A 27,771-nucleotide genomic window follows, 5' to 3' on the forward strand; every position below is an offset into this window, starting at 1 on the left:
AGGCCTCTGTGTCTAGGCCCCATCTGTGACACACGGCTAACAAACATGACCTTGCACGTGACCCTGTCCCCAAGTCTCACTCAACTCCTTGTCAGCAAATTCTAAAGACTCCTATTGCCTTTGAAATAGAGGGAGCGGTCGCTATGGTGACTGTAGCGGGTGGTTGACGGAGCAGTCGTCTCGTCTGTGGGCAAACCCACGGAGCCTGAAAGGCAATAAAGATCTGACGTTGACTGAACGTCTGTTCATTGAAGAGCGACTTGACCTACAATACCCAGGGTGCCAAGTCTCGTTTCGACAGGGCACTGGGTGGTATTTGTCTCCCCCCCACCCCACCCCCCCCGCCATCTGAAGCTAGGATACCGGGCCCTGCCCAGGCAACCCAGCCCCCGTCCGCTCGTTGGTCGGTAAGCAAAGCCTGGGAAACAAGGCCTGACATGAGCTTGCAGGCCGAGGGGGAGCAGTAGCGGGCCTGAACTCATCACCGGACCGGTACCAAACGCCAGGGCTCAAAGCCGAGTGGTAAAGGCCCACACAGGCTCGGGTACCGGCGGAACCCGCCCGCGCTGGGTCGAGTGTCTCCAAGCCAGCGCTCACTCCGATGGTTAACCACACACTTTCATATTCCAGCTTACACTCCCCTAACCCCCTCTCTCCCGGCCCCTGCCCTCCCTCACCTCCTTCCTACTCCGTCTCCACCCATCTCTTTCTCCCCTCTCTCGATCTCCTCCCCTCACCTCCATTCTCTCCTCCCTCTCTCTCCCACCCCCTGCCCTCCCTAACTAACCACCTCTACTCCACCTCCTCCTCCATCCTATCCCCTCCTTCCCAGCCCTTCCCCTCCTTTCTTCCCCCTCCTCTTTCCCCTTTCTACTCTATCTCTCCCTCTCCCCTCTCTGTCTCCTCTCCTGTCTCTCTCCTCTCTCACCCCTTCTCCCTCTCTCCTCTTTCTCTCTCTCCCTCTCTCTCTCTCCCTCTCTCCCTTTCTCCCTCTCTCTCTTCTCTCTCCCTCTCCTCTCTCTCCCCTCTCTCTCTCCTTTTTCTCTCTCCCCCTCTTGCTCTCTCTCACTCTCCCTCTCTCCCTGACCTTTCCTCTTCTCTCCATCTCTCCTCTCTGCTCTCTCCCCTCTCCCTCTCTCCCTCCCCTCACTCTCTCCCTCCCCTTTCTCTCTCCGGTCCCTCGCTCAGTCTCCCTTTCTTCCCCCTCTCTCTTCCCCTATCTCTCCATCTCTCCCTCTCCCCCTCTCTCTCTTCCTCCCCTCTCTCCCTCTCCCTCTCTGTCTTCCTCCCCTCTCTCTGTCTCTCTCTCTCTCTCTGTCTCTCTCTCTCGCTCCCCTCTCTCTGTCTCTCTCTCTCTCTCTCCCCTCTCTTGGTCTCTGTCTCTCTCTCGCTCCCCTCTCTGTCTCTCTCTCTCGCTCCCCTCTCTCTGTCTCTCTGTCTCTCTCTCCCCTCTCTTGGTCTCTGTCTCTCTCTCGCTCCCCTCTCTGTCTCTCTCTCTCTCTCTCGCTCCCCTCTCTCTGTCTCTCCCTCTCTCTCTCCCCTCTCTCTGTCTCTCTCTCTCTCTCTCCCCTCTCTGTCTCTCTCTGTCTCTCTCTGTTTCTGTCTCTGTCTCCTCCTCTTCTCTCTGTCCCTCTCTCCTCTCTGTCTCTCTCTCTCCCCCCTCTCTCTCTCTCACTCTCTCCCCTCTCTCTGTCTCGCTCCCCCCCTCTCTCTTCTCTCTCCCCTCTTTGCCCCCGACCCATGCCCTGATAAGAGCTCCACTCGGGCCACCTGCTACTCCCCACTGCCAAGCGTCTATGACGCCGCAGCAGGATATTCCACCACAGGGTGCATCGCAGCCACCCCTGACTCTTCCCTCAGTCTCTGACCCCACACACGCACTGTCCAGCAGGGTAACGGTCAGGAACAGGAACCCTGGCTGATCCCACCACCCACCTCCCTTCCCAGCGCAGGAGCAATGAGGCTAATTGTAATTTCCCTGCCTCCCCCCCCCCCCCCCCATGCCAGCTGAGGTCGGCGGAGATCTGGAACTTGTCTCTCAGCACCAAAGCAGACAATGAACCGGTCGTATAAACTCCCGAAATACCCTCTCTCCGCAGAGAGCCCAGAGTCTGTGCCTCATGGCCTGCACCGCTCCCGGCTTTACCTAACGCCACCCACCTGGTTCAGAAACACTGCCGTTTAAAGGGACAGTCCTTTGATCTGAGCCACCCCACGCTCCTCTCCTCCAACCTCCTTCCCTCCTCTTCGGGTTCCATCCCCCCACCCCCGGAACATCAGCCTCGGTGGCCATTCTTTGGCGTGCCAGCCCAGACAGTGACTGTCGGACTGCTTTTCGGACATGTAGGGCGTTGCAGTCGAGCCCAGACAGTGACTGTCGGACTGCTTTTTGGACACCTAGGGCATCGCAGTTGAGCCCAGACAGTGGCTGTCGGACGGCTATTCAACTGGGGAGGGATTTGCAGTCGAGCCCAGACATTGTCTGTCGGATGGCTATTCGACTGGGGAGGGATTCGCAGTTGAGCCCAGACAGTGTCTGTCGGATGGCTATTCGACTGGGGAGGGATTTGCAGTCGAGCCCAGACAGTGCCTTTCGGACGGCTATGCGACTGGGGAGGGATTCACAGTCGAGCCCAGACAGTGTCTGTCGCACGGCTATTCGACTGAGGAGGGATTCGCAGTCGAGCCCAGACAGTGTCTGTTGGATGGCTATTCGACTGGGGAGGGATTCGCAGTCGAGCCCAGGCAGTGTCTGTCAGACGGCTATTCGACTGGGGAGGGATTCACAGTAGAGCCCAGACGGTGTCTGTCGGACGGCAATTCGACTGGGGAGGGATTAGCAGTCGAGCCCAGACAGTGTCTGTCAGACGGCTATTCGAGTGGGATGGGGTCGCAGTCGAGCCCAGATAGTGACTGTCAGCCGGCTATTCAGACGTGGTGGGCGTCGCAGTTGAACCCAGACACTGATTGTCGGCCAGCTATTCGGACGTGGTGGGCGTCGCAGTCGAACCCAGACAGCGACTGTCGGCTGGCTATTCGACCGTGTGGGGCGTCGCGACACGCGCACACTTGCTCAGGGGGAGAGCGCCGCAGCGATTGGGAAGGGGAATTGGGGGGCTGATTCTGCTCATTCCTGCAGCTGATGGAACGCAGGCCAGGGGCGAAGGTAAGATCCTCCCGGCTCTGTGCGGCCCCGTTATGCACTGCCTGACGCTGCCCCACTGAACCCCCAAGGCCGTTCAGACCTCACTGTGAGGGGGGAGAGTACGCTGTGGGACAATTCAGCGAAGAATGTTATCCTCAATCATCAGGGATTTACGTCTAATTGCAAAGTAACCAGGGCAACAGATCATGTGCTGAGGCTAAGATCGAGTCAGCATCAATTATATAAAAAGAAAGAAAGACTTGCATTTATATAGTGCCTTTCACGACCTAAGGATCTCCCAAAGTGCTTCGTGGCAGCCAATTTGCGCACAGCAAGCTCCCACAAACAGCAATGTGATAATGACCAGATTATCTGTTTTAGTGATGTTGGTTGAGGGATAAATATTGGCCCCAGGACACCGGGGAGAACTCCCCTGCTCTTCTTCCAATAGTGGCCGTGTGATCTTTTACGTCCACCTGAGAGAGCAGACGGGGCCTCGGTTTAATGTCTCATCCGAAAGATGGCACCTCCGACAGTGCAGCACTCTCTCGGTACTGGGCGTGTCAACCTTTGACATTGAGCAGAAACTTAACTGGACCAGCCACATAAATACCGTGGCAACAAGAGCAGGCCAGAGGCTGGGTATTCTGCGGCGAGTGTCTCACCTCCTGACTCCCCAAAGCCTTTCCACCATCTACAAGGCACAAGTCAGGAGTGTGATGGAATACTCTCCACTTGCCTGGATGAGTGCAGTTCCAACAACACTCGAGAAGCTCGACACCATTCAGGACAAAGCAGCCCGCTTGATTGGCACCCCATCCACCACCTTAAACATTCACTCCCTCCACCACCGGCGCACCGTGGCTGCAGTGTGTACCATCTACAAGATGCACTGCAGCAACTCACCAAGGCTTCTTCGGCAGCACTTCCCAAACCCGCCGCCTCTTCCACCTAGAAGGACAAGGGCAGCAGGCGCATGGGAACACCACCACCTCCAAGTTCCCCTCCAAGTCACACACCACCTAATTTGGAAATATATTGGCCGATCCTTCATCGTCGCTGGGTCAAAATCCTGGAACTCCCTCCCTAACAGCACTGTGGGAGCACCTTCACCACACGGACTGCAGCGGTTCAAGAAGGTGGCTCACCACCACCTTCTCGAGGGCAATTAGGGATGGGCAATAAATGCTGGCCTTGCCAGCGACGCCCACATCCCAAGAACGATTTAAAAAAAAATAGCCTGGATTGTTGTGCTCAAGTCTCTGGAGTGGGACTTGAACCCATAACCTTCTGAATCAGAGGCGAGCAGCACTACTCACTGAGTCATGGCTGGCTTAAATTGGCTATGCTCTCTCCATTCACAGTGCTAACTGGGGTACAGTGTCCTCTCTGAGCAAGTTCAGAGGGTATATATACGGGGTAACTGGGAGTGAGTTACCAGGAGTGATACAGCGAGGAGGTCGGAGGGTATATATATGGGGTAACTGGGGGTGAGTTACCAGGAGTGATACAGCGAGGAGTTCGGAGGGTATATATACGGGGTAACTGGGAGTGAGTTACCAGGAGTGATACAGTGAGGGGTTCGGAGGGTATATATACGGGGTAACTGGGAGTGAGTTACCAGGAGTGATACACGAGGAGTTCGGAGGGTGTATATATACAGGGTAACTGGGGGTGAGTTACCAGGAGTGATACAGCGAGGGGTTCGGAGGGTATATATACGGGGTAACTGGGAGTGAGTTACCAGGAGTGATACAGCGAGGAGTTCGGAGGGTATATATACGGGGTAACTGGGAGTGAGTTACCAGGAGTGATACAGCGAGGAGTTTGGAGGGTATATATACGGGGTAACTGGGAGTGAGTTACCAGGAGTGATACAGTGAGGGGTTTGGAGGGTATATATACGGGGTAACTGGGAGTGAGTTACCAGGAGTGATACAGCGAGGGGTTCGGAGGATATATAGGGGGTAACTAGGAGTGAGTTACCAGGAGTGATACAGTGAGGCGTTCGGAGGGTATATATGCGGGGTAACTGGGAGTGAGTTACCAGGAGTGATACATTGAGGGGTTCGGAGGGTATACATACGGGGTAACTGGGAGTGAGTTACCAGGAGTGATACAGTGAGGGGTTCGGAGGGTATATATACGGGGTAACTGGGAGTGAGTTACCAGGAGTGATACAGTGAGGGGTTCGGAGGGTATATATACGGGGTAACTAGGAGTGAGTTACCAGGAGTGATACAGCGAGGAGGTCGGAGGGTATATATACGGGGTAACTAGGAGTGAGTTACCAGGAGTGATACAGCGAGGGGTTCGGAGGGTATATATACGGGGTAACTAGGAGTGATTTACCAGGAGTGATACAGCAAGGAGTTCGGAGGGTATATATACGGGGTAACTGGGAGTGAGTTACCAGGAGTGATACAGCGAGGAGTTCGGAGGTTATATATACGGGGTAACTAGGAGTGAGTTACCAGGAGTGATACAGCGAGGAGTTCGGAGGGTATATATACGGGGTAACTAGGAGTGATTTACCAGGAGTGATACAGCGAGGGGTTCGGAGGGTATATATACGGGGTAACTAGGAGTGATTTACCAGGAGTGATACAGCGAGGGGTTCGGAGGGTATATATACGGGGTAACTAGGAGTGATTAACCAGGAGTGATACAGCAAGGAGTTCGGAGGGTATATATACGGGGTAACTAGGAGTGATTTACCAGGAGTGATACAGCGAGGGGTTCGGAGGGTATATATACGGGGTAACTAGGAGTGAGTTACCAGGAGTGATACAGCGAGGAGGTCGGAGGGTATATATACGGGGTAACTGGGAGTGAGTTACCAGGAGTGATACAGCGAGGAGGTCGGAGGGTATATATACGGGGTAACTGGGAGTGAGTTACCAGGAGTGATACAGTGAGGGGTTCGGAGGGTATATATACGGGGTAACTAGGAGTGAGTTACCAGGAGTGATACAGCGAGGAGTTCGGAGGGTATATATACGGGGTAACTTGGAGTGAGTTACCAGGAGTGATACAGCGAGGAGGTCGGAGGGTATATATGCGGGGTAACTGGGAGTGAGTTACCAGGAGTCATACAGTGAGGGGTTCGGAGGGTATATATACGGGGTAACTAGGAGTGAGTTACCAGGAGTGATATAGTGAAGGGTTTGGAGGGTATATATACGGGGTAACTGGGAGTGAGTTACCAGGAGTGATACAGTGAGAGTTTCGGAGGGTATTTATATGGGGTAACTGGGAGTGAGTTACCAGGAGTGATACAGCGAGGGGTTCGGAGGGTATATATACGGGGTAACTGGGAGTGAGTTACCAGGAATGATACAGTGAGGGGCTTGGAGGGTATATATACGGGGTAACTGGGAGCGAGTTACCAGGAGTGATACAGCGAGAGGTTCGGAGGGTATTTATACGGGGTAACTGGGAGCGAGTTACCAGGAGTGATACAGCGAGGGGCTTGGAGGGTATATATACGGGGTAACTGGGAGCGAGTTACCAGGAGTGATACAGCGAGAGGTTCGGAGGGTATTTATACGGGGTAACTGGGAGTGAGTGAGTTACCAGGAGTGATACGGGTGTTTTTTTTATAAAGAAAGACTTGCATTTATATAGCACCTTTCACGACCACCGGACGTCTCAAAGCGCTTTACAGCCAAAGAAGTACTTTTGAAGTGTAGTCACTGTTGTAATGTGGGAAACGCGGCAGCTAATTTGCGCACAGCAAGATCCCACAAACAGCAATGTGATAATGACCAGATCATCTGTTTTGGTTATGTTGGTTGAGGGATAAATATTAGCCCCAGGACACCGGGGAGAAGTCCCCCTGCTCTTCTATCGAAATAGTGCCATGAAATCTTTTACGTCCACCTGAGAGAGCAGATGGGGCCTCGGTTTAAGGTCTCATCCAAAAGACGGCACCTCCGAGAGTGCTGCACCCCCTCAGCACTGCACTGCAGTGTCAGCTTAGCTTTATGTGCTCAAGACCTTGGAGTGAGACTTGACCTCACAGAAGATTGTGCTTCCCACTGAGCCACAGGGCTACTGGGAGTGGGTTACCAGGAGTGATACAACGAGGGGTTTGGGAGTGCATACATTGGGTGCACACACTCAGAGTGCAGCTGACAGTATAATTGGGGTCGGTGTCCCTATTCCCCATGGTTCCCACTCCTGACCAGTACCTAATGCTGGAAATGGCAGGATAGGCACACCAACGTCAGTGTTCTCGCTCAGGCCAACATCCCCAGCATCAAAGCTCTGACCACGCTCGATCAGCTCCGATGGACGGGTCACATTGTCCGCATGCCCGATACGAGACTCCCAAAACAAGCGCTCTACTCGGAGCTCCGACACAGCAAGAGAGCCCCAGGCGGGCAGAGGAAAGACCTTCAAGGACACCCTCAAAACCTCCTTGAAAAAGTGCAACATCCCCACTGACACCTGGGAATCCCTGGCCCAAGACCGCACAAAGTGGAGGAGAAGCATCCGGGAAGGCGCCGAACAACCTCGAGTCTCTTCGTCGGGAGCAAGCGGAAGCCAAGCGCAGGCAGCGCAAGGAGCGCACGTCAACCCAAGCACCCCACCCACCCGCCCCTTCAACCACCATCTGCCCCACCTGTGACGGAGACTGTAGGTCCCACATTGGACTCAGCAGTCACCTGAGAACTCATCTTTAATGTGGTTCCGAGGGACTGCCTGAGAGAGATGCTGGAAAGTGTGGGTGAGGTTAAAAGAAGGCCTGGACTCCCGACCAGTGTCACATCGCCTGCTGTAACGCTGACTGGGGTCACGGAGTTAAGATTGACCCCCATGGGGTTAAGTATCAAAGGAGCAGAGACTGATTTCCCCACCCTGAGTCCGTGGGCCCCAGTATTGAGTCAACACCTTCAGGAGGGAAGGGGAAATGGGACTGGGGAGACGGAAACTTAATCCTGGTTGGAAGGCTGGAGGAGTGGTGATTTAAGCCCTTAACTCACAGGTTGCTTTGTGCCTTAAAGGATTAGGCCGGAAGAAAGCAAATGGCCTGTGGGGGGAGGGTGGAGTGAACACCTGTTCGGAACAGATAAATATTATTTCCTGACATACGGGTCTGTTTTGAAAGAGACAAGTTACTGAGAAATGGAAGCTGGGCCTGAAAAAAATGTTCCCCTTTTGAAGTAATCGTCGGATAAATCATCCGTGGTGTATATTTTGTTTTTGGCAAACCTAGGCCTAAATTAAAGGTTGTCTGGCATCCTGAGCAATCTCCGCCCCCCCCGACTGCCACCTCCAGCCTCCTCGCCTAGGCCCCGGGTTGCTCTCCCTCTCTCGGTTGCCGAGGAGGCCTGTGGAATGTGGGGCCTTGCCCAGGCTCCGCCGAGCCGAATGAATAGGCCTGAATGGGAGGGTCAGATGGCGACTGGATGGGGAGGGGGACTGAAAGCGGGGGTCCGGGGAGGGGTCGCGGGTTGGTGGGCAGCAGGGGCCGAGCGACGAGACCCCGTCGTCATAACAAAGGCCCTTTCAACACTGTGGGGTGGGGGAAAGCAAATCAAACAATGTCGCTCTGCCCCGACATCCATCTTGACGCTCTGCGGACCAGAGAGGGAATGGCCAAGCGAGGGAGTGGAATGTTTGCTATCTTCGGGAGCATAATTAGGCTTCGCCACGCGCTGGCGATTAAAGCAGTGACCCTCAAATCCTGCCTGCGCACTCCTTTAAAGCCACTTTCTTAAACTACGCAAACACTGCGCGGAGAGGGATTAAGAAAGACTTGCATTTCTATAGCGCCTTTCATGACCACCGGACGTCCCAAAGCGCTTCACAGCCAATGAGGTACTTTTTTTGAAGTGTGGTCACTGTTGTAATGTGGGAAATGCGGCAGCCAATTTGCGCACAGCAAGCTCCCATAAACAGCAATGTGATAATGACCCAGATAATCTGTTATTGTGAAGTTAATCGAGGGATTAATATTGGCCCCAGGACACCAGGGTGAACTCCCCCCTGCTCTTCTTCGAAAAGTGGCCAAGGGGTCTTTTACATCCACCTGAGGGAGCAGACGGGACCTGGGTTTAATGTCTCATCCGAAAGACGGCATCTCCGACAGTGCGGCGCTCCCTCAGTACTGCCCCTCCGACAGTGCGGCACTCCCTCAGTGCTGCCCCTCCGACAGTGCGGCACTCCCTCAGTACCGCCCCTCCGACAGTGCGGCGCTCCCTCAGTACTGCCCCTCCAACAGTGCGGCGCTCCCTCAGTACTGCCCCTCCAACAGTGCGGCGCTCCCTCAGTACTGCCCCTCCGACAGTGCGGCGCTCCCTCAGTACTGCTCCTCTGACAGTGCGGCGCTCCCTCAGTACTGACCCTCCGCCAGTGTGGCGCTCCCTCAGTACTGTTGCTCTGACAGTGCAGCGCTCCCTCAGTACTGCCCCTCTGAAGTGCAGCACTCCCTCAGTACTGCCCCTCTGACAGTGCGGCTAGTGGAAAAGGCTGGTGGGCAATCCGACCATGGGAGCCAGTGCTGTGAGGTTTCTTGGCCAAAGATGGGGGACAGTTAGCTGGAAATGGCCGATTTCTGCTGCTTTCGGTGGTAGCGAGAATTCCAAGCGGCCCTCGGCTGGTATTTTTCAGTGTGAAGTGTTAAGTTCTGCCATGTGCAGGTTTTAATGCATTGGAAAATGTTGAACCCCCGAGCTCACTCATCACAGGACCCTCCCTCTCACCCCACCTCTCCCCAGTTACAGTCAGACCCCGGGCACACTGTTCCCAACGGAGGGGATTAACCCTTTCACCCCCCTCTCCCCAGTTACAGTCCGACCCCGGGCAGCCTGTTCCCAGCGGAGTGGATTAACCCTTTCACCCCGCCTCTCCCCAGTTACAGTCAGGCCCCGGGCATCCTGTTCCCAGCGGAGGGGATTAAACCTTTCACCCCCCTCTCCACAGTTACAGTCAGGCCCCGGGCATCCTGTTCCCAGCGGAGGGGATTAAACCTTTCACCCGCCTCTCCCCAGTTACAGTCAGACCCCGGGCAGCCTGTTCCCAGCGGAGGGGATTAACCCTTTCACCCCGCCTCTCCCCAGTTACAGTCAGACCCCGGGCAGCCTGTTCCCAGTGGAGGGGATTAACCCTTTCACCCCACCTCTCTCCAGTTACAGTCAGGCCCCGGGCAGCCTGTTCCCGGCGGAGGGGATTAACCCTTTCACCCCCCCTCTCCCCAGTTACAGTCAGACCCCGGGCAGCCTGTTCCCAGCGGAGGAGATTAACCCTTTCACCCGCCTCTCCCCAGTAACAGTCAGACCCCGGGCAGCCTGTTCCCAGCGGAGGGGATTAACCCGTTCACCCCCCTCTACCCAGTTACAGTCCGACCTCGGGCAGCCTGTTCCCAGTGGAGGGGATTAACTCTTTCGCTGCCTCTTGCGGATAGCCAGAGGGAGTGGGGGGGGGGAAGGGAGGCTGAATTCTCTCCACTTACTTGCCGGGATGTGGCAATCCACCCACTTTTAACAGGCCTGTTTCGTGCAGCTTTGTGGCGTTGAGGAGGGAGGCACTCAGTCCGAATCTGTTGTCGCCTCCCCTCGACCCCCTCCGTCCCTCGCCTACGCCTCTCGCGGCCGTGCCTGGGTCAAGGTGCTCTTCAACCGTCATAGCAACGAGCTGCGGCCTGTAGCTCCCTGGGCGCTGACTCCCCGAGCCCGCAGCTCCACGATTTACAGCAAGTGGGGTGGCTGGGGGGCTGCGGGGAGTCACTGCAGGGTGAGCTGGACTGGGAACCCTGGCCGATTTTCCACTCCCCCTGTCGGAGACGCTGCCGACCCAAGGTCCGTCCCAGCCTCCAGACCCGGCTGCTCCGCCCCTCTCCTGGACGGCCTCGCATCTTCCACCCCGACCATTCTCACACTGCTCTTTGTGGGAGCTTGCTGGGCCCCAATTGGCTGCCGCGTTTCCCTACATTACAACAGTGACTACACTTCAACCAGAGAGACCTGGGGGTATATGTGCACAAATCGTTGAAGGTGGCAGGGCAGGTTGAGAAAGCGGTTAAAAAAACACACGGGATCCTGGGCTTCATCAATAGAGGCATCGAGTACAAAAGCAAGGAAGTTATGATGAACCTTTACAAAACACTGGTTCGGCCTCAACTGGAGTATTGTGTCCAATTCTGGGCACCGCACTTTAGGAAGGATGTGAAGGCCTTAGAGAGGGTGCAGAAAAGATTGACGAGAACGGTTCCAGGGATGAGGGACTTCAGTTACGTGGATAGACTGGAGAAGCTGGGTTTGTTCTCCTTGGAGCAGAGAAGGTTGAGAGGAGATTTGATCGAGGTGTTCAAAATCATGAGGGGTCTGGACAGAGTAGAGAGAGAAACTGTTCCCATTGGCGGAAGGGTCGAGAACCAGAGGACACAGATTTAAGGTGATTGGCTGAAGAACCAAAGGCGACATGAGGAAAAACTTTTTTAGGCAGCGAGTGGTCAGGATCTGGAATGCACTGCCTGACGGTGGTGGAGGCAGACTCAATCACGGCTTTCAAAAGGGAATTGGATAAGTACCTGAAGGAAACAAATTGGAGGGCTACGGGGAAAGGGCGGGGGAGTGGGACTAGCTGAAGTGCTCTTGCAAAGAGCCGGCACGGGCTCGACGGGCCGAATGGCCTCCTTCTGTGCTGTAACCATTCTATGATTCTATTCTTTCTCTCTTTCTTTCTCTCTTTCTTTCTCTCTTTCTTTCTATCTCTCCCTCTTTCTTTCCAGTTAAGCAACGCCTCGATTTCAAGATCCTCATCCTTGTTTTCAAATCCCTCCCTGGCCCCCCCCTCTCTCTATCTGTGTAACCTCCTCCAGCCCCACATCCCCCCGAGATATCTGCGCTCTTCTAATTCTGCCCTGTTGAACATCCCTGATTATAATCGCTCCACCATTGGCGGCCGTGCCTTCTGCTGCCTGGGGCCCTGAGCTCTGGAATTCCCTGCCTAAACCTCTCCGCCTCTCTCTCTCCTCCTTTAAGATGCTTCTTGAAACTGACCTCTTTCACCAAGCTTTTGGTCGCCTGCCCTAATTTCTTTGTGGCTCCGTGGTTTTGTCTTATAATACTCCTGTGAAGCACCTTGGGAAGTTTTACTACGTTAAAGGCGCTGTATAAATGAAAGATGTTGTTGTTTTCCTTTCTCTCTTGCTTTCCCCGCCTAGCTCCAGTTGCCGATCTTGGGCGCACAGACTCCGCGGAGACCATGTGTGGGCAGGGGTGATGCCCGCTGGCGTGACCCGACTACTCCCCCCCCGGTGGCCTAGTGCTAAGGGAGGGTGAGAGGGGGCTGGCGGGCAATAAGTCAAGCCCCCCACTATCCAGCGTCACGGGCAGAGGATGGAGGGCGGAGGGACTGCTGGAACACCTCAATGTCCAATCACTGAGCGAGGAGAGGATGGGAGTCGTGTGGAACTCCCTGGGAGGAGAGGAAGGGAACGTTTGAGTCACAGAAGGTTGTCCGGAATGTTCAATGAAGCACAGAATTAGATCGAGTCCACAGGACAGAAACTGGCCATTCGGCCGAAGAGGTCCATGCCGGTGTTTATACCCCACATCAGCCTCCTCCCACCCCTCAATCTCACCCCATCGCCCTATCCTTCTATTCCTGTCTCCCTCATGTGTTTATCCAGCTTCCCCTTAAATCCATCTCTGCTCCCTGTGGTAGCGAGTTCCACATTCTCACCACTCTCTGGGTAAAGAAGTTTCTCCTGAATTCCCTATTGGATTTCTTAGTAGAAACATGGAAAAATAGGAGCAGGAGTCGGCCATTCGGCCCTTCGAGCCTGCTCCGCCATTCAATATGATCATGGCTGATCCTCTATCTCAATACCATATCCCCGCTCTCTCCCCATACCCCTTGATGCCTTTTGTGTCTAGAAATCTATCTACTGTATCTCCTTCTTAAATATATTCAGTGACTTGGCCTCCACAGCCTTCTGTGGTAGAGAATTCCACAGGTTCACCACCCTCTGAGTGAAGAAATTTCTCCTCATCTCAGTCCTAAATGCCCCACCCTGTATCCTGAGACTGTGACCCCTCGTTCTAGACCCCCCCAGCCAGGGGAAACATCCTCCCTGCATCCAGTCTGTCTAGCCCGGTCAGAATTTTATATGTTTCAATGAGATCCCCTCTCATTCTTCTAAACTCTAGTGAATACAGGCCTAGTCGACCCAATCTCTCCTCATACGACGGTCCTGCCATCCCAGGAATCAGTCTGGTGAACCTTCGCTGCACTCCCTCTATGGCAAGTACATCCTTTCTTAGGCAAGGAGACCAAAACTGCACACAGTACTCCAGGTGTGGTCTCAGCAAGGCCCTGTACAACTAGTAAGACATCCTTACTCCTGTACTCAAATCCTCTTGCAATGAAGGCCAATATATCATTTACCTTCCTAACTGGTTCCTAGTGACTATCTTATATTGATGGCCCCTACGTCAACCCTATCGAACCCTTTCATAATCTTAACGTCCTCTATCAGGTCATCCTCTATGTTCTAGAGAAAAGAGCCCCAGTCTGTTCAATCTTTCCTGATAGTTAGAACCTCTCAGTTCTGGCATCATGCTTGTGAATGGATGATTGCCGAAGTTGGGAGGATCGGGGCTGGTTGACTTTGAAGGAAGTGTTTGTGATACGGGACGTCAGATGTTGGCGCGCGAGCCTGCTTTCTGTCGAAGGACTGAGTTGACTCGACCACATAGAGTGCAGGTCTGTCGCTGTGAAATCTGTTTATAGTCGGCTAGGCTTGCGTGTGTGTGTGTGTGTGTGGGGGCGGGGGGTAGAAGGCAGTTTGACAGGTTGGGTCAGACACAGAATGAAGCCACATAGACTCTTGTCACAGAATGAACAGCAGCTGGGGAGGAGGGGTACTGGGATTTGACTTATAACTGGAACACCGAGCAGGTGGGGAGGGGAGGAGTGACAGAGCGGGAGGAGGAGTGGGAGTAAAATCGAAACAGTGATACATGCACACAGGCCACACAAACACAGTGAGACACACGCACACTGTCTCACCCTCTCTCTCACACTCTCTCTCTCTCTCACACTCTCTCTCACACTCTCTCTCTCTCACACTCTCTCTCTCTCACACTCTCTCACACTTTCTCTCACTCACTCTCTCCCTCTCACTCTCTCTCTCACTCTCACACTCTCTCTCACACTCTCTCACACTTTCTCTCACACTCACTCTCTCCCTCTCACTCTCTCTCTCTCTCACTCTCTCACACTCTCTCTCACACTCTCTCTCTCTCACTCTCCCTCTCACTCTCACACTCTCTCACACACTCTCTCTCTCACACTCTCTCTCACATTCTCCCTCACTCTCTCTCACACTCTCTCTCATTCTCTCTCTCACTCTCTCTCACTCTCTCTCATTCTCTCACTCACACTCTCTCTCTCTCTCACACTCTCTCTCACACATACTCTCTCACATTCTCTCTCTCTCACTCTCTCACACACTTTCGTTCGGTCCTGTTATCAACTCTCGGCCCTGGGGGAGGATGGGGAGGGGGGTGAATAGTGGGCCCACTAATGCTCTCAGGGTCCCTGGACTCTGGAGGGGGTTAACCGGTCCTGCTCCCTTCACCTGAACCTTAAAATCCACTTCTAATCCCTGACTCCTTTCTCCTGATCCCTGATTCCCTCTCCTGATCCTTGGTTCGGAAGCCGGTTGAGGGCCGGATCGGGCGGTGGGGTGCCCCGCGATGCCACACATAGCCGAACAGCCAACACTCTCTGCCTAGTCTCAAACGGGCGGAGTGGCTGCTTGGACGAGGGAAGGCCTCCCGCCTGCGGAATCCGTTCCCAAGCGGGGGAGGCCGCGGAGAGGGGTGAGGGGATGGAGAGGGGTGAGGGGATGGGGGGGGGGGGGAAATGCGAGGCAGAAATAAATGAAAAAGCTAAATGAGGTTTATTATTTAAAGCCCAGAGACCTGCCCGCAGCCTCTTGATATCGCGATGACTCAGGGTGCGACATTCCTTCAGAAAATTATCTCAGCAATTGCAAGCTCATTAAATAAAACAGAACATGACTTCAAATGGTGGGTCTGGTGTCTGGGGAGAGCGGGGGAGGGGATCAGAGGGTGCGCGCGAGGCCTCCCTGACACTCAAAGCTTTCATCCCTGTTCCTGCCTGCCAGGCACTCGACAGATCCGTGCTGTTCCTTTCTGATCTTCTCGGTTTCTGCTCCGGGACTCAGTTAGTCTTTGTGATGAAGTGTGATTCACACTGAGTGTTCATTCTAGTTCACCCGGGCAGCAACATCCAGACTGTTTATTCATGAGGATTTATACACTGGGGTCTGACTCTCTCTCTCACACACTCACACCTCACACACTCACACACTCACACTCTCAAACTCACACCTCACACCTCACAGACACACACTCACACCTCACACACTCACACACACTCACACACTCACACTCTCAAACTCACACCTCACACACTCACACACACTCACACACTCACACACTCACACTCTCACACTCACACCTCACACCTCACAGACACACACTCACACCTCACACACTCACACACTCACACACACTCACACACACTCAAGCTCACACCTCATACACTCACACCTCACACACTCACACACTCTCACACACTCTCACACACTCACACACACTCTCAAGCTCACACCTCATACACTCACACCTCACACACTCACACACTCACACACTCTCACACACTCACACACACTCACACACACACACACACACTCACACACTCACACTCTCACACACTCTCACACACTCACACACACTCTCACACACTCTCTCTTTTACACACACACTCACTCTCAGACACACTCAATCACTCACTCACATTCTCTCTCTCACACACACTCACTCACACACACACTCACACACTTACACACTCACACACACTCACTCACACACACACACACACTTACACACACACTCATTCTCACACTCACACACACACTCTCACACACACAATCTCTCTCTCACACACTCACTCTCAGACACACTCAAACGCACACTCACACACTTACACACTCACACACACTCACTCACACACTCACACACACACTCTTACACACACACTCATTCTCACACTCACACACACACTCACACACTTACACACTCACACACACTCACTCACACACTCACACACACACTCTTACACACACACTCATTCTCACACTCACACTCACACTCTCACACACACAATCTCTCTCTCACACACACTCACTCTCAGACACACTCAAACACTCACTCATACATGCAAACACACTCACACACACTCACTCTCACACACTCACTCATTCACTCACACTCTCTCTCTCACACACACACACTCACACACTCTCACATGTCAGGTGATTGGGCTCGGGAGAATCTTTAGCAGCAGCCTCGACTCAACAGAGCCGGGCCCCTTGTTCGCAAACCCATCCCTCCTGCCTGCCTTTCCACCATATCCCCCAGCCCCTTCTCTCCCCCATAACACTGAGATATGGTAACCTTTAGACGACCTCTGCCACAAACGGCTCTGCCTGATTTCCCTTCCAATGGGCTTGGTGACGACTCATCCCACAGTCGAATAGCCCATTGAAACACACGTTCCAGGGCCAGGCATGAAGAATTTCCACTCTGGGTAGGGGCACTGGGTGACAGGGAACCATTTCTCACAGCGAGACCCAGCGTGCGCGACAGAGCCAGGAGGGAAGGAATTGAATGAAAGTAAGGCTTGCATTTCTATAGCGCCTTTCATGACCACAGGACATCCCAAAGCGTTTTACAGCCAATGAAGTACTTTTTGAAGTGGAGTCACTGTTGCAATATAGGAAACGCGGCAGCCAATTTGTGCACAGCAAGCTCCCACAAACAGCAATGTGACAATGACCAGTTTCTTAGTGATGTTGGTTGAGGGAAACATTGGCCCCAGGACACCGGGGAGAGCTCCCCCCTGCTCTTCTTTCAATAGTGGCTGCGGGATCTTTTACATCCACCCGAAAGGGCAGACGGGGCCTCGGTTTAATGTCTCACCCGAAAGACGGCACCTCCGACAGTGCGGCGCTCCCTCAGTACTGCCCCTCCGACAGTGCAGCGCTCCCTCAGTACTGCTCCTCCGACAGTGCAGCGCTCCCTCAGTACTGCCCCTCCGACAGTGCGGCGCTCCCTCAGTACTGCCCCTCCGACAATGCGGCGCTCCCTCAGTACTGCCCCTCCGACAGTGCAGCGCTCCCTCAGTACTGCCCCTCCGACAGTGCAGCGCTCCCTCAGTACTGGCCCTCTGACAATGCGGCGGTCCCTCAGTATTGGCCGTCCGACAATGCTGCGCTCCCTCAGTACTGGCCCTCTGACAGTGCGGCCCTCCCTCAGTTGTGCCCCTCCAACAGTGCGGCGCTCCCTCAGTACTGCCCCTCCGACAGTGCGGCACTCTCTCAGTACTGCCCCTCCGACAGTGCGGCACTCTCTCAGTACTGCCCCTCCGACAGTGCGGCGCTCCCTCAGTACTGCCCCTCCGACAGTGCGGCGCTCCCTCAGTACTGCCCCTCCAACAGTGCGGCGCTCCCTCAGTACTGCCCCTCCGACAGTGCGGCGCTACCTCAGTACTGCCCCTCCGACAGTACGGCTCTCCCTCAGTACTGCCCCTCCGACAGTGCGGCGCTCCCTCAGTACTGCCCCTCCGACAGTGCGGCGCTCCCTCAGTACTGCCCCTCCGACAGTGCGGCGCTCCCTCAGTACTGCCCCTCCGACAGTGCGGCGCTCCCTCAGTACTGCCCCTCCGACAGTGCAGCGCTCCCTCAGTACTGACACTAGCAGTGTAGGCCTGGATTGTGGGGCTCGAGTTTCTGGAGCGGGGACTTGAACCCGCGACCTTCTGTCACCGAGGCAAGAGTGCTGCCCAAAGAGGCATGGCTGACGTAGGGCTATCAACCGCCCAATATATCCTGGAGTCTCCAGGAATTGAATACTACTGCGAGCGAATCCAGGGAGAAAAAGCATAGGACCCTTTAAGAAGTTGTGTATGTGTGTGTATTCTTCATTTTCTTTGCATAATCTTTGATATGAATCCGTTATTCATGGGAGAAAGACTTGTGAAGTGATGCTGAGCGGCCTGCGGGTGGCGCTGTCCAGGGAGAGTATAAATACTCAGGCACGGGCCCAGCTTGCGCAGGACATTCTTAACAGGAACTAGTGAAGGACACAACTAGACTCCATGTTGTAAAGCAGTTGATTAAAGCTTTCTTTAACGCTTAGATCGAGTGCCGAGTAGTTTTCTTACATCACTGTTCATTAGTCATTAGTTCATTAGAGTACAAGAACAAGGATGTCTTGCTGCAGTTGTACAGGGCCTTGGTGAGACCACACCTTGAGTATTGTGTGCAGTTTTGGTCACCTTATCTGAGGAAGGATGTTCTTGCCATGGAGGGAGTGCAGCGAAGATTCACCAGGCTGATACCTGGGATGGCAGGAATGACGTATGAGGAGAGATTGGGTCGATTGGGCTTATACTCGCTGGAGTTTAGAAGAATGAGAGGGGATCTCATTGAAACTTATAAAATTCTGACAGGACTGGACAGACTAGATGTAGGAAGGATGTTCCCGATGGCCGGGGAGTCCAGAACCAGGGGTCACAGTCTAAGGATAAGGGGTAAGCCATTTAGGACAGAGATGAGGAGGATTTTCTTCACCCAGAGAGTGGTGAACCTGTGGAATTCTCTACCACAGAAGGCAGTTGAGGCCAATTCATTAAATATATTCAAGAAGGAGTTGGATATATTTCTTAAGGCTAAAGGGATCAAGGGATATGGGGAGAAGGCAGGGACAGGGTACTGAATTTGGATGATCAGCCATGACCTCATTGAATGGCAGAGCAGGCTCGAGGGGCCGAATGGCCTACTCCTGCTCCTATCTTCTATGTTTCTATGTTACTATGTTAGTCATTGATTTGGGGATTAATCTGACGATCAAACCAATCGGGTAATAAATAATTTCTTCGCTTTCTGACTGGCGGTGTGAGGGCGGGGCAGCGCGATGATGGACGTGTTGGCCGGCCAATGGCGAGAGAGTGGGGGGGGCGGGGCAGAGGCGATGATCCCGCTAAGCCTTAGCAGCGGTCAGGGAGTCCAGCGCAGGCCAGTTAAAGGGACCACGCGCGGAGGACAGAAACGACAGAGCAAGAATTGGGCCGGGGGTTCACGTGACGCACCCCCCCTCCTCTCCAGGGTTGGCCCAACCCGGTAGGTTGTTGCGCAGTGGCTCGGATGCTCACCCCTCTCTCCTGTTGCCTCCCCGTCCTTCCCGTGCAGGTGCGCTGGGCTCCGTGGAGGTGTCGGTCCCCGACCAGCTGGACGTCGAGGTGGGACGGCCCGTGAACATTCCCTGCACCCACACCATCACCGGATCCAAGACCAATGTCATGGTGGAGTGGTTCATTGTAAGTACGACTCGGGCTGGGGCGGGACGTGGGGGGAGGGCGGCAAATGTAACCCCACTATTTACAAAAGGAGGGAGAGAAGAAACCGAGAACTACAGACCGGTTAGCCTAACATTAGTAGTAGGGAAAATGCTGCTGCTAAGTAACAGGTTCGAGGGGCTGAATGGCCTCCTCCTGTTCCTGTGCAACAGGCTCGAGGGGCTGAATGGGCCTCCTCCTGTTCCTGTGTAACAGGCTCGAGGGGGCTGAATGGGCCTCCTCCTGTTCCTGTGTAACAGGTTCGAGGGGGCTGAATGGGCCTCCTCCTGTTCCTGTGTAACAGGCTCGAGGGGCTGAATGGGCCTCCTCCTGTTCCTGTGTAACAGGCTCGAGGGGGCTGAATGGGCCTCCTCCTGTTCCTGTGTAACAGGCTCGAGGGGCTGAATGGGCCTCCTCCTGTTCCTGTGTGACAGGACGTATGAGGAGAGATTGTGTCGATTGGGCTTATACTCACTGGAGTTGAGAAGATTGAGAGGGGATCTCATCGAAACCTATAAAATTCTGTCAGGCCTGGACAGACTAGATGCAGGAAGGATGTTCCTGATGGCCGGGGAGTCCAGAACTAGGGGTCATAATCTAAGGATAAGGGGTAAGCCATTTAAGACAGAGATGAGGAGGAATTTCTTCACCCAGAGAGTGGTGAACCTGTGGAATTCTCTGCCAGAGAGGGCGGTGGAGGCCAGTTCATTAAATATATTCAAGAAGGAGTTGGATATATTTCTTAAGGCTAAAGGGATCAAGGGATATGGGGAGAAGGCAGGGACAGGGTACAGAATTTGGATGATCAGCCATGATCTCATTGAATGGCGGAGCAGGCTTGAGGGGCCGAATGGCCTACTCCTGCTCCTATCTTCTATGTTTCTATGGCTCGAGGGGCTGAATGGGCCTCCTCCTGTTCCTGTGTAACAGGCTCGAGGGGCTGAATGGGTCTCCTCCTGTTCCTGTGTAACTGGCTCGAGGGGCTGAATGGCCTCCTCCTGTTCCTGTGTAACAGGCTCGAGGGGCTGAATGGCCTCCTCCTGTTCCTGTGTAACAGGCTCGAGGGGCTGAATGGCCTCCTCTTGTTCCTGTGTAACAGGCTCGAGGGGCTGAATGGGCCTCCTCCTGTTTCCATGTACCAGGCCCGAGGGGCTGAATCGGCCGCCTCCTGTTCCCTATGTTCCTATGCAAGTTGTTTGTTGAATATTGATTTGGCCGTGTCTCTCTGTTTCCCCCGGTCTTAGATGAATAAAAAGGGAGAGCGACAGCGGATCGCGTACAAAGACGCGACGAGCAGCATGATGGATCCGGGCACGGGTTACACCGAGCGGGTAACCATGGACAACGACTACACCCTCTCCATCAGCAGGGTCAAGGTGATGGACGAGCGCGCCTTCCTGTGTCAGGTGATCGCCGGCGCTGCGGGAAGCCAAGAGGGAAAGACGAAGCTGAAGGTGTTCGGTGAGGGGATTCTCCGCGGAGCTGGAGGCCGTCCAGCGGGTCAGGGCGGGGAACACGAGCCGCAGCGAGGTCTCAGCAGAGTCCGCACAGGAACGTTGGGCTGGTGGTCATTCAATGAGCACAGAATGGACATGTACTTCCATTGTACAGAATCCCAATATACCCAAACCCCCTCCCATTCACCCTCTTTGTACACAATCCCAATGGACCAAACCCCTTCCCATTCACTCCCATTGTACAGAATCCCAATGGACCCAAACCCCTTCCCATTCACTCCCATTGTACAGAATCCCAATGGACCCAAACCCCTTCCCATTCACTCCCATTGTACACAATCCCAATGGACAATACCCCTTCCCATTCACTCCCACTGTACAGAATCCCAATGGACCCAAACCCCTTCCCATTCACTCCCATTGTACACAATCCCAATGGACCCAAACCCCTTCCCATTCACTCCCAGTGTACAGAATCCCAATGGACCAAACCCCTTCCCATTCACTCCCATTGTACACAATCCCGATGGACCAAACCCCTTCCCATTCACTCCCATTGTACACAATCCCAATGGACCAATCCCCTTCCCATTCACTCCCATTGTACACAATCCCAATGGACCCAAACCCCTTCCCATTCACTCCCATTGTACAGAATCCCAATGGACCAAACCCCTTCCCATTCACTCCCATTGTACAGAATCCCAATGGACCAAACTCCTTCCCATTCATTCCCATTGTACAGAATCCCAATGGACCAAACTCCTTCCCATTCACTCCCATTGCACACAATCCCAATGGACCCAAACCCCTTCACATTCACTCCCATTGTACAGAATCCCAATGGACACAAACCCCTTCCCATTCACTCCCATTGTACACAATCCCAATGACCCCAAACCCCTTCCCATTCACTCCCATTGCATAGTATACCAATGCACCCAAACTCCATCCCATTCACTCCTGTTGTACACAATCCCAATATACCCAAACCCCTTCCCATTCACTCCCATTGTACAGAATCCCAATGGACCAAACCCCTTCCCATTCACTCCCATTGTACAGAATCCCAATGGACCAAACCCCTTCCCATTCACTCCCATTGTACAGAATCCCAATGGACCAAACTCCTTCCCATTCACTCCCTTTGTACACAATCCCAATGGACCAAACCCCTTCCCATTCACACCCACTGTACAGAATCCCAATGGACCAAACCCCTTCCCATTCACTCCCATTGTACAGAATCCCAATGGACCAAACCCCTTCCCATTCACTCCCACTGTACACAATCCCAATGGACCAAACCCCTTCCCATTCACTCCCACTGTAAACAATCCCAATGGACCAAACCCCTTCCCATTCACTCCCATTGTACACAATCCCAATGGACCAATCCCCTTCCCATTCACTCCCATTGTACACAATCCCAATGGACCCAAACCCCTTCCCATTCACTCCCATTGTACAGAATCCCAATGGACCAAACCCCTTCCCATTCACTCCCATTGTACAGAATCCCAATGGACCAAATTCCTTCCCATTCATTCCCATTGTACAGAATCCCAATGGACCAAACTCCTTCCCATTCACTCCCATTGCACACAATCCCAATGGACCCAAACCCCTTCACATTCACTCCCATTGTACAGAATCCCAATGGACACAAACCCCTTCCCATTCACTCCCATTGTACACAATCCCAATGACCCAAACCCCTTCCCATTCACTCCCATTGTATAGTATACCAATGCACCCAAACTCCATCCCATTCACTCCTATTGTACACAATCCCAATATACCCAAACCCCTTCCCATTCACTCCCATTGTACAGAATCCCAATCGACCAAACCCCTTCCCATTCACTCCCATTGCACAGAATCCCAATGGACCAAACTCCTTCCCATTCACTCCCATTGTACAGAATCCCAATGGACCAAACTCCTTCCCATTCACTCCCTTTGTACACAATCCCAATGGACCAAACCCCTTCCCATTCACACCCACTGTACAGAATCCCAATGGACCAAACCCCTTCCCATTCACTCCCATTGTACAGAATCCCAATGGACCAAACCCCTTCCCATTCACTCCCATTGTACACAATCCCAATGGACCAAACCCCTTCCCATTCACTCCCACTGTAAACAATCCCAATGGACCAAACCCCTTCCCATTCACTCCCATTGTACACAATCCCCATGGACCAATCCCCTTCCCATTCACTCCCACTGTAAACAATCCCAATGGACCAAACCCCTTCCCATTCACTCCCATTGTACAGAATCCCAATGGACCCAAGCCCCTTCCCATTCACTCCCATTGCATGGAATCCCAATGGACCAAACTCCTTCCCATTCACTCCCATTGCATAGAATCCCAATGGACCAAACTCCTTCCCATTCACTCCCATTGCATGGAATCCCAATGGACCAAACCCCTTCCCATTCACTCCCATTGTATAGAATCCCAATGGCCTCAAACCCCTTCCCATTCACTCCCATTGTACAGAATCCCACTGGACCAAACTATTCCCATTCACTCCCATTGTACAAAATCCCAATGACCCCAAACTTCTTCCCATTCACTCCCATTGCATGGAATCCCAATGGACCAAACCCCTTCCCATTCACTCCCATTGTACAGAATCTCAATGGACTCAAACCCCTTCCCATTCACTCTCACTGTACCGAATCCCAATGGATCCAAACCCCGTCCCATTCACTCCCACTGTACACAATCCCAATGGACCCAAACCCCTTTCCAGTCACTCCCATTGTACAGAATCCCAATGGACCCAAACCCCCTCCCATTCACTCCCATTGCACACAATCCCAATGGACCAAACCCCTTCCCATTCACTCCCATTATACAGAACCCCAATGGACCCAAACCCCCTCCCATTCACTCCCATTGCACACAATCCCAATGGACCAAACCCCTTCCCATTCACTCCCACTGTAAACAATCCCAATGGAACAAACCCCTTCCCATTCACTCCCATTGGACAGAATCCCAATGGACCCAAACCCCTTCCCATTCACTCCCATTGCATGGAATCCCAATGGACCAAACTCCTTCCCATTCACTCCCATTGCATTGAATCCCAATGGACCAAACTCCTTCCCATTCACTCCCATTGCATGGAATCCCAATGGACCATACCCCTTCCCATTCACTCCCATTGTATAGAATCCCAATGGCCCCAAACCCCTTCCCATTCACTCCCATTGTACAAAATCCCAATGACCCCAAACCTCTTCCCATTCACTCCCATTGCATGGAATCCCAATGGACTCAAACCCCTTCCCATTCACTCTCACTGTACCGAATCCCAATGGACCCAAACCCCTTCCCATTCACTCCCACTGTACAAAATCCCAATGGACCCAAACCCCTTTCCAGTCACTCCCATTGTACAGAATCCCAATGGACCCAAACCCCTTCCCATTCACTCCCATTGTACAGAACCCCAATGGACCCAAACCTCTTCCCAATCACTCCCTTTGTACAGAATCCCAATGGACCCAAACCCATTCCCATTCACTCCCTTTGTACAGAACCCCAATGGACCCAAACCCCTTCCCATTCACTCCCATTGTACAGAACCCCAATGGACCCAAACCCCTTCCCATTCACTCCCTTTGTACAGAACCCCAATGGACCCAAACCCATTCCCATTCACTCCCATTGCATAGAATCCCAATGGACCAAACTCCTTCCCATTCACTCCCATTGTATAGAATCCCAATGGCCCCAAACCCCTTCCCATTCACTCCCATTGTACACAATCCCAATGGACCAAACTATTCCCATTCACTCCCATTGTACAAAATCCCAATGACCCCAAACTTCTTCCCATTCACTCCCATTGCATGGAATCCCAATGGACCAAACCCCTTCCCATTCACTCCCATTGTACAGAATCTCAATGGACTCAAACCCCTTCCCATTCACTCTCACTGTACCGAATCCCAATGGATCCAAACCCCTTCCCATTCACTCCCACTGTACACAATCCCAATGGACCCAAACCCCTTTCCAGTCACTCCCATTGTACAGAATCCCAATGGACCCAAACCCCTTCCCATTCACTCCCATTGTACAGAACCCCAATGGACCCAAACCCCTTCCCATTCACTCCCTTTGTACAGAACCCCAATGGACCCAAACCCATTCCCATTCACTCCCATTGTACAGAATCCCAATGGACCAAACCACTTCCCATTCACTCCCAGTGTACAGAATCCCAATGACCCAAACCCCTTCCAATTCACTCCCAGTGTACAGAATCCCAATGGACCAAACCCCTTCCCATTCACTCCCATTGTACAGAATCCCAATGGACCAAACCCCTTCTCATTCACTCCCAGTGTACAGAATCCCAATGGACCCAAACCCCTTCCAATTCACTCCCATTGTACAGAATCCCAATGACCCAAACCCCTTCCAATTCACTCCCAGTGTACAGAATCCCAATGACCCAAACCCCTTCCCATTCACTCCCATTTTACCGAATCCCAATGGACCCAAACCCCTTCCCAGTCACTCCCATTGTACACAATCCCAATGGACCCAAACCCCTTCCCATTCACTCCCATTGTACACAATCCCAATGGACCCAAACCCCTTCCCATTCACTCCCATTGTACACAATCTGAATGGACCCAAACCACTTCCCATTCACTCCAATTGTACAGAATCCCAATGGACCCAAACCCCTTCCCATTCACTCCAATTGTACAGAATCCCAATGGACCCAAACCCCTTCTCATTCACTCCCAGTGTACAGAATCCCAATGACCCAAACCCCTTCCCATTCACTCCCATTTTACCGAATCCCAATGGACCCAAACCCCTTCCCAGTCACTCCCATTGTACACAATCCCAATGGACCCAAACCCCTTCCCATTCACTCCCATTGTACACAATCCCAATGGACCCAAACCCCTTCCCATTCACTCCCATTGTACACAATCCCAATGGACCCAAACCCCGTCCCATTCACTCCCATTGTAAACAATCTGAATGGACCCAAACCCATTCCCATTCACTCCCTTTGTACAGAATCCCAATGGACCCAAACCCCTTCCCATTCACTCCAATTGTACAGAATCCCAATGACCCAAACCCCTTCCCATTCACTCCCATTGTACAGAATCCCAATGGACCAAACCCCTTCCCATTCACTCCAATTGTACAGAATCCCAATGGACCCAAACCCCTTCCCATTCACTCCAATTGTACAGAATCCCAATGGACCAAACCCCTTCCCATTCACTCCAATTGTACAGAATCCCAATGACCCAAACCCCTTCCCATTCACTCCAATTGTACAGAATCCCAATGACCCAAACCCCTTCCCATTCACTCCAATTGTACAGAATCCCAATGACCCAAACCCCTTCCCATTCACTCCAATTGTACAGAATCCCAATGACCCAAACCCCTTCCCATTCACTCCAATTGTACACAATCCCAATGGACCCAAACCCCTTCCCATTCACTCCCATTGTACAGAATCCCAATGGACCCAAACCCCTTCCCATTCACTCCCATTGTACAGAATCCCAATGGACCCAAACCCCCTCCCATTCACTCCCATTGTACAGAATCCCAATGGACCCAAACCCCTTCCCATTCACTCCCATTGTACAGAATCCCAATGGACCCAAACCCCTTCCCATTCACTCCCATTGTACAGAATCCCAATGGACCCAAACCCCCTCCCATTCACTCCCATTGTACAGAATCCCAATGGACCCAAACCCCTTCCCATTCACTCCCATTGTACAGAATCCCAATGGACCAAACCCCTTCCCATTCACTCCCATTGTACAGAATCTCAATGGACCAAACCTCTTCCCATTCACTCCCATTGTACAGAATCCCAATGGACCAAACCCCTTCCCATTCACTCCCATTGTACAGAATCCCAATGGACCAATCCCCTTCCCATTCACTCCCATTGTACAGAATCCCAATGGACCCAAACCCCTTCCCATTCACTCCCATTGTACAGAATCCCAATGGACCCAAACCCCTTCCCATTCACTCCCATTGTACAGAATCCCAATGGACCAATCCCCTTCCCATTCACTCCCATTGTACAGAATCCCAATGGACCCAAACCCCTTCCCATTCACTCCCATTGTACAGAATCCCAATGGACCAATCCCCTTCCCATTCACTCCCATTCTACAGAATCCCAATGGACCCAAACCCCTTCCCATTCACTCCCATTGTACAGAATCCCAATGGACCCAAACCCCTTCCCATTCACTCCCATTGTACAGAATCCCAATGGACCAATCCCCTTCCCATTCACTCCCATTGTACAGAATCCCAATGGACCAATCCCCTTCCCATTCACTCCCATTGTACAGAATCCCAATGGACCCAAACCCCTTCCCATTCACTCCCATTGTACAGAATCCCAATGGACCCAAACCCCTTCACATTCACTCCCATTGTACAGAATCCCAATGGACCCAAACCCCTTCCCATTCACTCCCATTGTACAGAATCCCAATGGACCCAAACCCCTTCCCATTCACTCCCAGTGTACACAATCCCAATGGACCTATCCCCTTCCCATTCACTCCCATTGTACAGAATCCCAATGGACCAATCCCCTTCCCATTCACTCCCATTGTACAGAATCCCAATGGACCCAAACCCCTTCCCATTCACTCCCATTGTACAGAATCCCAATGGACCCAAACCCC

The 27,771-nt window shown here is 53.0% G+C and overlaps 1 protein-coding gene across 3 annotated transcripts in view; it reads left to right on the forward strand.

Annotated features, from left to right (window-relative positions):
- bcam (basal cell adhesion molecule (Lutheran blood group)) overlaps positions 1–27,771 on the forward strand; it is a 350,665-nt gene that overhangs the window by 69,627 nt on the left and 253,267 nt on the right. For all 3 annotated transcript variants that reach the window (XM_086003960.1, XM_086003962.1, XM_086003963.1), the window contains exons 2-3: positions 19,440–19,567; positions 20,830–21,046. In XM_086003960.1, the coding sequence (XP_085860086.1) occupies positions 19,440–19,567; positions 20,830–21,046 (345 nt within the window). The remainder of the gene's footprint in view (positions 1–19,439; positions 19,568–20,829; positions 21,047–27,771) is intronic.

Source organism: Somniosus microcephalus, chromosome 12 (genome assembly GCF_052327205.1).
Source record: "Somniosus microcephalus isolate GS21.2 chromosome 12, FLI_Smic_1.0, whole genome shotgun sequence".
Lineage (NCBI taxonomy): Eukaryota > Metazoa > Chordata > Chondrichthyes > Squaliformes > Somniosidae > Somniosus > Somniosus microcephalus.